The 15080-nt window shown below is 52.4% G+C and overlaps 1 protein-coding gene across 1 annotated transcript; it reads right to left on the bottom strand.

Annotated features, from left to right (window-relative positions):
* Positions 1–6111: 6111 nt before the first annotated feature.
* SPRED3 (sprouty-related, EVH1 domain containing 3) lies at positions 6112–14667 on the bottom strand. Its single transcript, XM_015406420.1, has 5 exons — positions 14500–14667; positions 11485–11653; positions 9678–9745; positions 8338–8499; positions 6112–6825 (listed from the first exon to the last, which is right to left on the bottom strand). Exons 1-5 carry the CDS (start codon positions 14665–14667, stop codon positions 6112–6114), a joined length of 1281 nt encoding a protein of 426 aa, XP_015261906.1.
* Positions 14668–15080: the final 413 nt, after the last annotated feature.

Below are 15080 nucleotides of genomic sequence, written 5' to 3'. Positions count from 1 at the left end.
CCCCCCCCCCCATAGCTAGCAATCCAAAACAGTCCAGTGGCACCTTTAAGACCAAGTTTTATTCAGGTACAAGCTCTCCATCCTCTGTGAGGACAGATCTGCGGATCCCCCCCAATAGCTAGCAATCCAAAACAGTCCAGTGGAGCCTGAGAGGTGGGTGTTGCCTTCTGACACACTTCCGGTGATGTCAGGGAGTGTGGCATATGCAAATGAGTTATGCTAATAAGCTATGCTATGCTTTTTCTATGAAATGACCCCTGCTCCTCACATTACACCAAAGTGCTCTTTTGAAGCGCCGCTAAACTTCAACAGAAAGCCAAGATCGGCGTCCGCGCATTTGACTCGGAAGTGGGTCTCGAGTAGCGTGAGACAGAGAGAGGGCCCGTTGTGCTTTGATGGCCAGCCCTTGGCACAAAAAAACTATTCCATGGATCTTCCTGAAAGAGATTTACGAAGCTGGGTTCAGTTGGGAGGACCCTCCACTGGGGTGGCCAGACCTCCTCCACAGAGGCGAGGGTCCCCCGTCACCAATCCCCAATCCGCGTGCCGGGGGGGGGGGGACACACGACTTACCTGGGAAAAAGAGTGAGGCCCAGTCGATGTTGTAGTGAAGTGTCTACATCACTTCCAACATGACCCAGAAGTGATGTCATCTGGCAAAAGCTCTATGATTGAAGTCAAATTTGCCATAGATATTTCCCCCCAAATACCAGAGCATCGCCCTGATATTGCTGTGTGATGATATCATTTCCGGGTCACGGCGGAAGTTACATAGATACATCGCTGCAACGTCCTCGGCTGCTCTGCCCTGTTGTTGGCCCTCCAGAGGAACCAGTTGGCCCCTGTGTGAGACGGGATGCTGGACTGGATGGACCCTCACTGGTCTGACCCAGCAGGGCTCTTCTGAGGTTCCCCACTGATGGACCTCCTGATGGCACCTGGTATTTTTGGCCACTGTGTGACAGAGTGTTGGACTGGATGGGCCACTGGCCTGATCCAACATCGGCTTCTCTGATGTTCTTAATAGGAGGAGGAGGATATTGGAATTATACCCTGCCCTGCCCCTTTTGTCTCAGTTGACAGTTCACTTGCTTTGCCTCCGTCCTCCGAGTCCATCAAATGGGAACAGCAGCAATCTAACGCCCAGAATAAAATGGAGGAAGCAGTGTTGGGACTGTAGAAAGAAAGGCTCGGATCTTGTCTAGGAATAGGGATGGGTGGATCTGCCCAGGAAGGGGCAGTTACCTCAACGAGGTTAGTTGGAATTAAGCACTTTGAAAGAGGCGGATGCGCCTCAGCTCAGATAGTCCAATACGGCCGCCAAGACCTGTCTCAGATTGCTGAGCTGTATATGGAGTCAGTAATAAGAACATAAGAGAAGCCAATGTTGGATCAGGTCAATGGCCCATCCAGTCCAACACTCTGTCACACAGTGGCCAAAAATACCAGGTGCCATCAGGAGGTCCAGCAGTGGGGCCAGAACTCCAGAAGCCCTCCCCCTGTTGCCCCCCCCCCCAAGCACCAAGAATACAGAGCATCACCTGCCCCACCTGTGAGTTCCTATCTATACCTTGTGGCTAATAGCCACTGATGGACCCCTGCTCCATATGTTTATCCAGTTCCCTCTTGAAGCTGTCCATGCTTGTAGCCGCCGCCGCCACCTGTGGCAGTGAATTCCATGTGTTAATCACTCTTTGGGTGAAGGAGGACTTCCTTTTATCTGTTCTAACCCGACTGCTCAGCAATTTCATGGAGTGCTCACGAGTTCTTGTATTCTGAGAAAGGGAGAAAAGTACTATCCCATGCATCATCTTATAAACCTCAATCATTTCACCCCTCATTTCTCCAAGCTAAAGAGCCCCAAGTGCTTTAACCTTTCTTCATAGGGAAAGTGTAACGGGATATTCCAGAGCTGGGGTCTGAGGGCCAAATTTGGAGCCTGAGGGCCAAATTTGGAGTTCTGACAAAGTGTGGTGAGCGCAGCCTCAAAATGGCTGCTGCAGAAGGCGGGGCCAGCCACAAAATGGCTGCCACGGCCTACCTCTGGTCACACATTGGGGATCCTTGTGCTGTGGTGGCAGCAAGGTTTTTAAAAACCCACCCAGCCAAACAAATCTCTAATGGCCAATCAGAAGCCTTGCTGGACAAAAGCCCCACCCACGTTCTAAAATCACTTGGCGGTCCCCAGGAAAGGTATCGGTGGGTTCCATAGCACCCCCGTGCTATCGACCTCTGTTCCAGAGACCTCGTACCGTTACCCACTATGACAACCAGGGAAGGCCCACAATTTGAACTGGAGAACAGCGACTCCCCCTTTCCTGTTTAGCTGTGTCTTTCCCCCCCAAGGTGCCATTTCTGTTTCCTCCAGGGCAGTCGTAGAAATCAAACCCTAGAGAGGTGTATGTGGGCACGCCTAACCAGAAAAGCAGAAGGGGGCGTGTGCTGGCCATGTACCCTGTCAACCGAACCCTGTCTGTGTAAGCGCCCTTCTTTAAAGAGCACTGTTGCATTCGACGACAAACCGCACGTACCCTCGATTCCTCTTCTAGTAGTCAAGGTCCCACCCCAGCCCTCGCTGCGTGACCGCACATGCGCCAAGTTTATCGCTCGGTGTATCGGAAGTGCACCCTGGTATGCCTAAATAAGCACATATTGAGAAATGTAGCCCAATCACGTTCGCTAGTAGGGTGATCCTCCAAAATGGCTACTCAAAGCATATTGGTAAATGCACAATTACCCCCCTTCCTTCCTTTGCATATTCTTTAAAACTTCAAATGTATTACAGAGGTTGTGATAAATCTTGGGACATAAGCCGTTAAGTACGACAGGGGTTGCTTTTTATTCTGTGTCCACAAAAAAAGGAAAAGGTAATTTGGATCTCCTGTCCCTTTTCAGATGGTTTTGATTTGTTTTCCTACTTTCAGACCGAAAGCACCCCTCCCCCACCTACACCCATTCACCAGATTCCTGTCTCGACCTCCTTTTGATTCCCAGCCCATAGTGTAAAATGCGAGAAGTTAAATACCTTAAAAAAAAAAAAATCGAGCTTCACATCCGTTCCTTTCTACTTCCAGCTGAAAGACTGACAGTGTAGAAGCTCAGTCTTTCAAAAGAAATGAGGGAAAAAAATATTTATCTTGTGCCAAATACAGAGGGGTCCCCTCATCTTTCCCGTCATTCAGGTTTGGGGGAAATCCTAGTTGTTTTTTAAGGACACTTGCTCGAATTTTGTTTTAAGGAAACTTGCTCGAATTTTGAGAAAAGTTGCTCGAATTCTGTTTTAAGGAAACTTGCTCGAATTTTGAGCAAAGTTGCTCGAATTCTGTTTTAAGGAAACTTGCTCGAATTTTGAGGAAACCCCGGTAGTTAAAAATTCGTTTACAAACGTAAATTCTGGGCCCAGACTCACAGGGAACCTCTCCCATCACCGCCATCGGAGGCTCCATGAAGCGGACTCTCGTTCTACGTTTTGTAATACATTATGCCAATCGCAGCCACGAAGCTCTGGGTTATTCAAGAATTCTAGATTATAGGAGAACGCAATGCAGGCATGGCACAGGAGTGGATGGTTGGGGACACCCAGAGGGATATCCAAGGGAGAATGGACAATGAGCCAGTCGCTTCACTGTTGGACCTCTGAAAGCATGGATCAGCTATTCCCTAGCAGCTTCTATATCATAGCTCCATTAAGAACAGAAGAGAAGCCCTGTTGGATCAGGCCAGTGGCCCATCCAGTCCAACCCTCTGTGTCACACAGTGGCCAAAAACACCAGGGGCCATCAGGAGGTCCAGCAGCGGGGCCAGGACAGTAGGAGCCCTCCCACTGTTGCCCCCTCCAAGCACTAAGAAGACAGAGCCTCACTGCCCCATACATAAGAACGTAAAAGCGGCCATGTTGGATCAGGCCAATGGCCCATCCAGTCCTACACTCTGTGTCACACAGCGGTCAAAACCCAGCTGCCTTCGGGAGTTCAACCAGCGGGGGGCACTTGAAGGATGGCAAACCCTTACTCAAAGTCCACAGAACCCTGTGGGAAATCTACTTTTATAGGTGGGTGGGTGGATTTGGGCCTGGCGCTTGACTGGATAAAGCGAGCCCACGGAAAAGACGTCCCTTGTCATTTTCCTCCCAACTTGAAAAGCTCTGCTATGAAGGGAAGGCCTCAATGTGGAAAGGGGAGCTGCCCTGTCTTGTCCCTGTGGATTGGTTGCCAAACAGTCAATGTAATGTCCGATCTGCCAAGCAGGCTCTATTGGAATCAGGACCCCCTGAGGTTAAGGCAGCAATGAGTAAGTCAAGGGGAGGCAGGAGGAGAGGACGTGGCAAACATGGCCACCGGGGGCCGCATGGGAATTTTGGTCCCCGGAGATAACCGTGCCTGTGTGGCATTCGCCCGGCTGCGGAGTGGTCCAGGCGTTCACTGACAATTAAAGGCCTCTGCTCTGGAGCACACGCGACAGGCAGCCTCTCCCCGGGAAACCACCAGCAGTGGTCTGAGCTGTTTCCACGCCGGACGTGAAAAGCCAGCCTCTTTCCGTGAGGGAGAACTCAGTCGGTTTTCAAAGGATGCTCTCAGTGCAAGGTGTGGGGGAGATACATATTTTCCGCCAGCACTGGGAACAGGACGAGTTGCCAGCCAGTTCCAAGTGCTCAAAACGAGATGGACATATAGGCGTGGCCCTCTCCTTCCACTCCCAACGGCCCTCAACCTTTGACCCCTTTAGCACATTTCGGGGGACATTGGCCTGCTGGGAGTCCAGCAGGCCAACCATTTTAACAAACTGTTAAATCGTGGAAGAGAGGTCTACCAACGGCTACTAGCCATGGTGGCTGAGGGGAACCTCCACATTCAGAGGCACTAAACCTCTGAATCCCAGAGCCAGGGGAAGGCCTCGGCCTCTCTGCCCTGCTGTTGGCCCTCCAGAGGAAGGAGGAACTGGTTGGCCACTGTGCGAGACAGGAGGCTGGGCTAGATCGACCACTGGTCTGATCCAGCAGGGCTCTTCTTATGTTCTTATGTCCTTACCAGAGCACTGGATCTCGAGTCCGAGTCCCTGTGGTCCAAGGCCCCGATCTGACCACCTCTGCTCTAGAGGCAGCGATTCGGAGTTGGAAAATGGGGTGTCCTCTGGAATATGCTACATGAGGCGATGGCTTCATGGGAAGCCAGACCCTGCAGGAATACCTCATCGCATAAACAATTTTTGGTGGACAGTTGGACGATACAAGCCAAAACTACCTTAGACATTTTTTTTTAAAGCTAGTGTTAAGTGACGGAGAGTTTTTGTGTAAGGAAGGTTGGGAGGTGAAAAGCAGTGAGGTGATCTGTCCTATGACTATTCAGCAAAGGATCCGCCAAACTGAATACAGCCAGCCACGTACGGTGGCCTGTCACAGGTCCATACAACTTCATGGGTTGATCCCCCCCCCCTTTCCTGCCTGCCTTGGCTGGCAAATAGGGGGAGCTGGGGAGCACCCCCCCCCCATTTATACTTGTCTAGAGGATCACAGATGGTGCATCGCACCACACAGGCCAGCACAGGCATCAGCTAAATGTGCCAGCAGTTCTACAGACAGAGGAATGTGTGAGGAAAGCCCACAGATTTCATGGATATTACAGGTAGCATTCAAATTTTGGGTTACAAGTTCACAGGTAAACATCGGTTCCCTTCCCTGCTGTGCATTAATCCCCCCAAACAATATATATGTGTGTATGTGCATGTATGTATTTATATATATTTAATCGTCATCCCCCCACGGCGTAACAAAAAAATGTGGGAGGTTCTACCCGCCATGACAGTGGGGACCCCCGAGCCCACCATCCATTCGCAACGGCGTTTCCTCAACCCTTCCCTTCTCGCCACTTTTCCCTCGTTTTTGCTATTTAAAAAAAGGTCCCCAGTTTCCAAAACGGGAAAACGGAAAACCCTACTGACCGGCCTCGAACACAACACCCTCTTTCCCGAAAGTGACGCAAGAGGAGAGGGAGAAAGATCGGAGGAGGAGGATCCCCCCCGCAGCAAGCCCCTGGCTTCCGCGCAAGCCGTCCGGCGTCTGCCTACTGGCCCCGGTGGCTCTAACCGAGCGCCCAGCTCCACATCCGGCTGGGTTCACCGCACCGCCTTGTGCTTCCCACCGCAACAGCCACAATGCTCGCCGCACCAGTGACAGGCGTGGAGGGGCAGGTAGCAGCACATGCAAGGGACCACGAGGGACAGGGTGACCAAGGCCATCCAGCGGATGCAGAAGTGGGGGTGGCCGGTGTCACAGGAGCACGGGTCCGAATACTCTCCTTCCGAGTCCGACATGCAGTGGTAGAGCATGCTCTCGGCGCACCACATACAGGTGAACTGGTAGACACAACGGCCGATTGGGTCGGGGGCGTCCTGACACTGCCCGCGCCCGTTTGCCTCGTTGTTGAAGACGTCCTGGCAGTAGACACAGCGCGAGGGCGCCGCGTCTTCCTCCAACCCCACAGCCCCCTGTTGCTGCTGCTGCTGGTCCTTCGAGGATTTGTGTCTGGGGGGCGACGGGGCACCGTGGATGTGGCAGGAGGGGGAGGCCTTGGGGTCCTTGAGACGGCCTTCGGCGCCAGGCGGGAAGCAATACTCTTTCTCCCGCGGGGACTTGCTGCCGCCGCCGCCCCCAGTCTTCTCGAAGTGCACGCACATGTCGATCTTGTCGGGGTCGGGCTGGCGCTTCTGGACCGCGGCCCGCCGGTAGTCCTCGTACCCTTTGGTGACCCACAGATCTTTGCAGGGTGTGAGGCTCTCCAGGTCCTCTTCGTCCGGGAGGGTCAGCTGCTGGAGGACTTGCGGTTGGGCCTGCAAAACGGGGCGGCGGGGGGGGAGGGGCGAAAGCAGAGATGACACGCTCGCTTGTTTGCACGAGCAAAGTAAAACTTGAACCCAGGTCTTCAGAGCCACGGGCTTGAGCTGCTCCGGGCATGTTTAGGCTTCAAAGAGATTGGCTTGATAGCCCTTCCTGTTCTCCGGGGAGCCTTTGGAACAGTAATCCTGTGAGTGGGCTAGGGACCCCCACTTGGGACCCTGCCACTATCCACTGCTCCTACTTGTAAGAACATCAGAAGAGCCCTGCTGGATCAGACCAGTGGGGGTCCATCTAGTCCAGCTTCCTGTCACATGACAGCCAACCAGTTCCTCTGAAGGGCCAACAACAGGGCACGGAGGCCGAGGCCTTCATAAGAACATCAGAAGAGCCCTGCTGGATCAGACCAGTGAGGGTCCATCTAGTCCAGCCTCCTGTCTCACACAGTGACCAACCAGTTCCTCCGGAGGGCCAACCGCAGGGCATAGAGGTCTTCATAAGAGCATCAGAAGAGCCCTGCTGGATCAGACCAGTGAGGGTCCATCTAGTCCAGCCTCCTGTCTCACACAGTGACCAACCAGTTCCTCCGGAGGGCCAACCGCAGGGCATAGAGGTCTTCATAAGAGCATCAGAAGAGCCCTGCTGGATCAGACCAGTGAGGGTCCATCTAGTCCAGCCTCCTGTCTCACACAGTGACCAACCAGTTCCTCCGGAGGGCCAACCGCAGGGCATAGAGGTCTTCATAAGAGCATCAGAAGAGCCCTGCTGGATCAGACCAGTGAGGGTCCATCTAGTCCAGCCTCCTGTCTCACACAGTGACCAACCAGTTCCTCCGGAGGGCCAACCGCAGGGCATAGAGGTCTTCATAAGAGCATCAGAAGAGCCCTGCTGGATCAGACCAGTGAGGGTCCATCTAGTCCAGCCTCCTGTCTCACACAGTGACCAACCAGTTCCTCCGGAGGGCCAACCGCAGGGCATAGAGGTCTTCATAAGAGCATCATAAGAGCCCTGCTGGATCAGACCAGTGAGGGTCCATCCAGTCCAGCATCCTGTCTCACACAGTGGCCAACCAGTTCCTCTGGAGAGCCAACCACAGGGCAGAGAGGCCGAGGCCTTCCCCGCTGTTGCCTCCTGGCACTGGGATTCAGAGGCTGACTGCCTTTCAAGCTGGAGGTTCCCTCACTCACCATGGCTAGCAGCCACTGATAGACCTCTCCACCATGAATCTATCTCCTCCAAAATAGTCAACCTCCATGTTTCTCACAATGCAGCATTATTGATAACAACCTACTTGCATGAACCAGCCCCAGTGAGAGCCATGCTTTACGCGCACGGACCTAGCCACCTTCTCTTTCAACCATAAGCGGAGAACATCGGCTCGCCTGGAGGAAGTTTCAACTCGCCACAGGCGACTGTCTACATTGCAAGCCTGGCGCAAAGCTGCCAGTCTTGCGGAAGACCCCTCAACGTACGTGGGAGGAGGGGGACTGCCAAGCGCAGGCATGTACCTGTCCCGCAGACACCGCCCCTTGCGCCGCGCCAAAGGAGAACTCTTCCGAGACAGGCGAACGGAGGTAGCAGCTGGACGAAGACTCGCTGGTCACGATGGTGATGGGCTTGGGGAGCATTTCCTTCCGACTGTTAGAGGAAGACTCGCTGTCCGTGTGCACCTAGAGAAAGAGAGCGAGGGGAGAAAAGTCATACAGAGATGGCATTACCCAGAAGGTACCCACTTAGCCTTGGCCCTGGATGGCTCCCTTATCCGGCCCCCCGCAGCACAGTGGCCCCTAGTGACTCGGAGGTGGCAGAATGAAGACTGCCACTGCAACACATGTGTGCCGCAGTTGTGGCTCTAGTCAGATTCTGTGACCGAACTTTCAGTTCTGTGGCCATTCACACAACCTTTCGTGCAGGAATGGCAGACTTTGAACTGTTTGGTCATGTGAGAGTGCATCTGATTAGGAGCCCCCCAAGGCTGGAATTTGAGGCAACCCCCAGCCTCGGAAAGTCAACCCAGACTCTTCCCTGAAATTTTCATGTTGCACTGACATCACCATTTCGATCCTGTATATATACTGGATAAACATACAGAGCAAAGGACCACCAGTGGCTTATTAGCCACAAGGTATAGAGGGACCACTCTGTCTGGGGCAAGGGATGCTCTGTCTTCTTGGTGCTTGGGGAGGCGGCAACTGTGGGAGGGCTTCTGGAGCTCTGGACCTGGTGGTGGACCTCCTGAATGGCACCTGGGCTTGGGCCGCCGTGTGACAAAGAGTGTTGGACTGGACGGGCCACTGGCCTGGTCCAATATGGCTTCACATATGTCCTTATGTCTGGGGCAGTGATGCTCTGTCTTCTTGGGGCTTGGGGGTCCACAGTGGGAGGGTTTCTGGAGTTCTGGCCCCACTGGTGGACCTCCTGATGGCCCCTGGGTTTTGGGCACTGTGTGACAAAGAGTGTTGGACTGGATGGGCCACTGGCCTGGTCCAACAGGGCTTCACATATGTTCTTATGTCTGGGGCAGTGATGCTCTGTCTTCTTGGTACTTGGGGGTCCACAGTGGGAGGGCTTCTGGAGTTCTGGCCCCACTGGTGGACCTCCTGATGGCACCTGGGTTTTGGCCACTGTGTGACACAGAGTGTTGGACTGGATGGGGCCACTGGCCTGGTCCAACAGGGCTTCTCTTCTGTTCTTATATTAGCAACTAGGACAGATAGAAGCTTTTTTTTTTTTTTTAAGCCAGGATTTCCCTGCATTTCTGCCGGATTTTGTTTCAAGCAGAGGGGGGAGGCACTAAGCATGCACCGAAGGAGTCCGAAGTGTCAGGAAATGGCCACCTTGGACTTACTGCAAGAGCTTCATCCGTCCCGTTGGCGTCATCCTGCGAGGAGGAGGAAGAGGAAGGCGAGAGGGAACCTAAGAGAACAGCAGGAGAAATCAGATTACGACGACGATTTAACGAAGACAAATACCTGCACAGAAAAATCCATGTACCCCATTTTTATCCTGCGGTTCCTCTAAGGAGCACAGGGTGGCGTCTTGTGTTCCTCTCCGCCTCCATGTTTTCCTTACAACAATCCTGCAAGGTAGGCTAGGTGGAGAGAGAACAAGACACGGGGGAGCTCAGTGAGTTTCACAGTCGCGGGGGGTCATAGTACACTTTCCGCCGCACTGTGCTGACCCTCTAGTGGAACTTGCGCAGGGCTCCAGATCGGCAGAACCAGCCACATGCCTGTCTAAACTTAGAGCGACTCCAGAGGCTCTGAAACACTGCAAAGGATTCTGGGATGTATCCTGGGCATGCTTCCAGCAACCGTGGGCCACTGGCCAGGCATAGCAGGAACACTAGTCGTGATAATAGTAATAACAGTAAATTCAGTAAACCGTTAACACATTCCTTTTCATCAAAATGCCAATGCCAATGTAACACTTTAGAGTGTGTATATGTTAATCATCTCAGGGAATAAATGGTTGTGTTGGAGACCTGTGACTGGATCTCTATTGTATTCTGTCATGGCCGCCCCACACGGTAGCCGTGTCGGTCCACAGTTGAACAGCTCAAATTGAGTCTAGGAGCACCTCGGAGACCAAGAAGAAAAGGAGAGGAGATTCGGGTGTCTACCCCGCCCATCACTACCCGAAGGAGTCTCAGAGCGGCTTACCATCTCCTTTCCCTTCCCCATGACAGACACCCTTGTGAGGTTAGGTGGGGCTGAGAGAGCTCTGAGAGAACTGCCCCCCCCCATATTGTTGGTCTCTAAGGAGCTACTTGAATCTAGGTGTTCTGTTACAGGCCAACATTCTCTTCACGCTTCTAGAAATTGTTTTATTTAATACATTTCTTGACCACAATCTCAGCCCTAAGATCCCCTCCCCCCAAAATGGTTCCTAGGATATTCATCATAGTAACAGAGACAGTACAGTAATATGTAGGATGTTTTTTCTCTCTCTCTCTGGGCACAGAGCATGTGAGGGTGGGGAATCCATGCACGGAAAATGGCAAATGGGTGAGAGTAAAATCTCCCGTTTGTTCCGTGCCACGGCCCCGACGCGATTCGTTCCCCTTCCCTCCCGGCAAGACGGGAGACACGGTCATCGGTCTCCGATGTCTCCTCTTGTTTCAGTAATCCGTACAACAACCTTATAGGGTAGGTCACTAGCTGGGGTCATTTCCTGCGGGAGCGCACAGGAGTGGAGCTCTGGTAGTAAGGAGCCCAGGGGGCGGGCACATGCAACAAGCCCCGCCCCCTGCTCCCAGCAGCCATCAGTCGGGCAACGAGGAGCAAGAAGCAACCAGGTAAGTTGCAGAGACCCTCTCCCACCTTCAGGTACAAGCTCTCCCTCCTCTGTGAGGGCAGATCTGCGCGTCCCCCCCCCCCAGTAGCCAGCAATCCAAAAGAGTCCAGTGGAGCCTGAGCGGTGGGTGTTGCCTTCTGACACACTTCCGGTGATGTCAGGGGATGTGGCATATCATGCAAACAAGTTATGCTAATAAGTTATACTAATGAGCTCCTGCACCTCTTTTTCTACGAAATGACCCCTGGTCACTAGTATTACCACAAGCAGGCCAAAGAGTCCCTTTCCTTAAGGCCACCTGTTAAGTCTGTCGCTGAGGAGGGATTTAAATGGGGTGGCAAGTCTCCTGAGCTCCTCACCTTCTGCGATCTCCTCCAGGGCGGCTTGCACCCCCTTTTCGAAGGCCACGGCATCGGCGGGGCTTTGGAAAGTGAGGCCAAACTTGCTGTCCCCCACTTTCCAGTGGTGGAAAATGGGGTTCACCTTGTTGTAGACGAGGTCCCTCTTCAGCGTGCACTCCAAGATGGTCTGCAGGAGGCAAGGGAGAAGGATAAAGGATCGGCGGGGCTGCCGTGGTCCAAAGCTTTGGCGGAGGCCGCCCAAATACGGTTTAATTAATTAATTAGATCAATAAACCGCTCCCCCCCCCGGAGGGCTCAGCAACCTTGGGACCAGTGTGCCCTCTAAGCTGAGTTATTGTGAGCTAGCTCACAGTTTTTTAGCCTCCAGCTCATACATTTTTGTCTCAGCTCGGGAAGGAGGGCTCCAGAGCAAACTAATTGATGCAGTAGCCAAATCACTTGCTCACAACTTTAATGCCAGTTGCTCACAAAGTAGAACGTTTGCTCACAAGATTCCACAGCTTAGAGGGAACATTGCTTGGGACTGGGAAATTCCTTTTTAATTTTATAAATTTTATTTAAAATTTTTAAGGGGATACAGGAAGAAAAAAAAGGAACAGGGGGAAAAGCATAGGGAATATAATTACCAAGACATGATGTAAGGGCAATTTGACAGATAATTGAGGACATTCCTTTATCAGAATACATGTGCATATTAAAAAAGTATATGGCATAATAGTTTTACAAGTATATAACATGATATATATGGTGTAGAGGCATAAGAATATAGCTTTATACACACACACACACACACATATACATACAGGGGTCATTTCCTGCGGGAGTGCACAGGAGCGGAGCTCCGGCAGTAAAGAGCCCAGGGGACAGGCACATGCAACAAGCCCTGCCCCCTGCTCCCTCAGTCAGGCCACAAGGAGCAAGAAGCCGCCAGGTAAGTTGCAGAGCCCCTCAGATACCAAGAAGAAAAGCAGAGGAGATTCGGGTGTCTACCCTGCCTGCCTTCACGTACAAGCTCTCCCTCCTCTGTGAGGGGAGTTCTGCGTGTGTCCCCCCCCCCATAGCCAGCATTCCAAAACAGTCCAGTGGCACCCTTAAGACCAAGTTTTATTCAGGTACAAGCTCTCCCTCCTCTGCGAGGACAGATCTGCACGTTCCCCCCCCAAAAAATCTAGCAATCCAAAACAGTTGTGGAGCCTGAGCGGTGGGTGTTGCCTTCTGACACACTTCCGGTGATGTCAACTTGATCCTCTTGTTGTTGCTTGTTCAATGCTTCTGATGTTTATTGTTGTAAATGATTGTTTAAAAACGAATAAAAATATATATATATATAAAAATAAAAAATAAGCATATGCAAATACGTTATGCTAATGAGGTCCTGCACTTCTTTTTTTATGAAATGACCCCTGTGTGTGTGTGTATATATATATATACACACACACACACACACATATATACACACAGACACATACACACACACACACACACATATATATATACACGACCTAGTAACTTAAAAGATTGGTATAACAAGCTATTCGATATAGTCTACCATTTCCCGATTATATTATTATCATTTTATCTTATCGATCTTATCTATTATATGGTATAGCATAAATAATCTCACAGAAATGTTTCTAAAATTTTCACACAAGGGCTTGGGAAATTCCTGAAGATCTGGGGGTGAAGATTGGGAGGGTGGAGTTTAGAGATGGGAGGGAGCTCAGTGGGGAATCTGATGTCACTCTAGGAATTCCATTTCTCCTAGACTCTATGGTATACCATAGAGCCCACCTTCCGAAACTGTACTTTGCTTCTGGAGAATGCATCTCTGTAGTCTAGGGATAAGTTGCAATCCCAGGATAACTCCACACCCTACCTGGAGGCTGGTAACTCTGCTGTTTAGTACTGTTACACCAGGTGACAGATAAAAAGGGGCAGGGTTGCCAACTCCAGCTCGGCAAATTCCTGGAGATTTAGGGGTAGTGACTAGGGAGGACAGCGTTTGGAGTGGGAAGGGGGCTCAGGGGGGGGATGTACTTCCACAGAGTTTGCCCCCCCCCCGAGAGTGCCAGTTCCTCCAGGGGAACGGATCTGTGGAATCAGGAGACCAGTTATAATTCCAGGAGAACTCCAGGCGACACCAGGAGGCTGGCAACCCTAGGTGGAGAAGGGATGCTCCACCCCTAAGTGCCGAAAGCCCTGGCCCTGTAATCGAAAGCTGCACCACCCAGAAGAAGAAGAAGAGATGGGATTTATACCCCGCCCTTCACTACCCGAAGGCGTCTCAGAGCGGCTTACAGTCTCCTTCCCCTTCCCCTCCCCACAACAGACACCCTGTGAGGCAGGTGGGGCTGAGAGAGCTCTTTCAAGGACTGCCCTCGAGAGAACAGCTCTGAGAGAACTTGTGACTGACCCAAGGTCACGCCAGCAGCTGCATGGGGAGGAGTGGGGAACCAAACCTGGTTCTCCCAGATTAGAGTCCGCACACTTAACCACTACACCAAACTGGCTCTCAAACTGGCGCCCCACATAGTTGCCCTCACTGCTCCTTCTCACTAGCACCATCACTTGCGGGGAAGACATTTTTAAAAATTTATTTATTTCACTCAGAACTGTTTATTGGTCTCCTTTTTTCCCATATGGAGCTCAAGGTGACCTACCCTATAGATAAAAGGTGTACAATAAAACACATAAGGGCCCTAAAAACCCAAAATTTAAAACCGCAACTCGGGACTGCTAGTAAACGTACCTCAAAAGGAGGTCCTAAATAAAACTGTCTTCAGCCACCTCAGAATGATGGAAAGAGGGGGGGGGCAGGCGCAGCTCTCTGGGGAGGTTGTTCCATGATCACGAGGCCACCACTGAGAAGGCGCCGTCGCGTGTGCCCACCAACTGAGCCACATCGATCAGTGAGACGGAGCCACGCTTGTTTTACCCAACGGTGGCTCTCGACACGGGTGAACAGCATCCCCCCTCCCTCCCCGCCAGGCCTCCCACCTCCACCAACCTCACCGTCTGGTCCCGCAGGCGCTCCCCGCTGATGAGGTACTGCCGGTGCCGCCCTTCTTCCGGCCGCCGGACCTTGCAGATCATCACGTGGCTCAGGCCGCCGCCGCCCATGGGCACCCAACCCCCGCTCGAGTCATCTCGGATCATCACCACAGCCCGCACCCGAACCATGTAACTGGGTGGAAAGAGAGGAGACAGGTGGTCAGGGAAACGGGCTGCCAACTCCGGGGTGGGAAATTCCTGGAGACCAGGGGTCCCTTCCTGCAGGAGCGCACAGGAGCAGAGCTCCGGCAGTAAAGAGACCAGGGGGCGGGCACATGCAACAAGCCCCGCCCCCTGCTCCCAGCAGCCAGGTAAGTTGCAGAGCTCTCCGCGGTCCAAAACAGTCCAGTGGCGCCTTTAAGTCCAGGTTTTATTCAGGTACAAGCTCTCCCTCCTCTGCGAGGGCAGATCTGCATGTCTCCCCCCCCCAATAGCTAGCAATCCAAAACAATCCAGTGGCACCTTTAAGACCAGGTTTTATTCAGGTACAAGCTCTCCCACCTCTGCGAGGGCAGATCTGCATGTCTCCCCCCCCCAATAGC

This window comes from Gekko japonicus, unplaced genomic scaffold (assembly GCF_001447785.1).
Source record: "Gekko japonicus isolate JY-2015 unplaced genomic scaffold, Gekko_japonicus_V1.1 scaffold3139, whole genome shotgun sequence".
NCBI classification, from domain to species: Eukaryota; Metazoa; Chordata; class Lepidosauria; order Squamata; family Gekkonidae; genus Gekko; species Gekko japonicus.
This window is presented reverse-complemented; position numbering and strand designations above follow the sequence as displayed.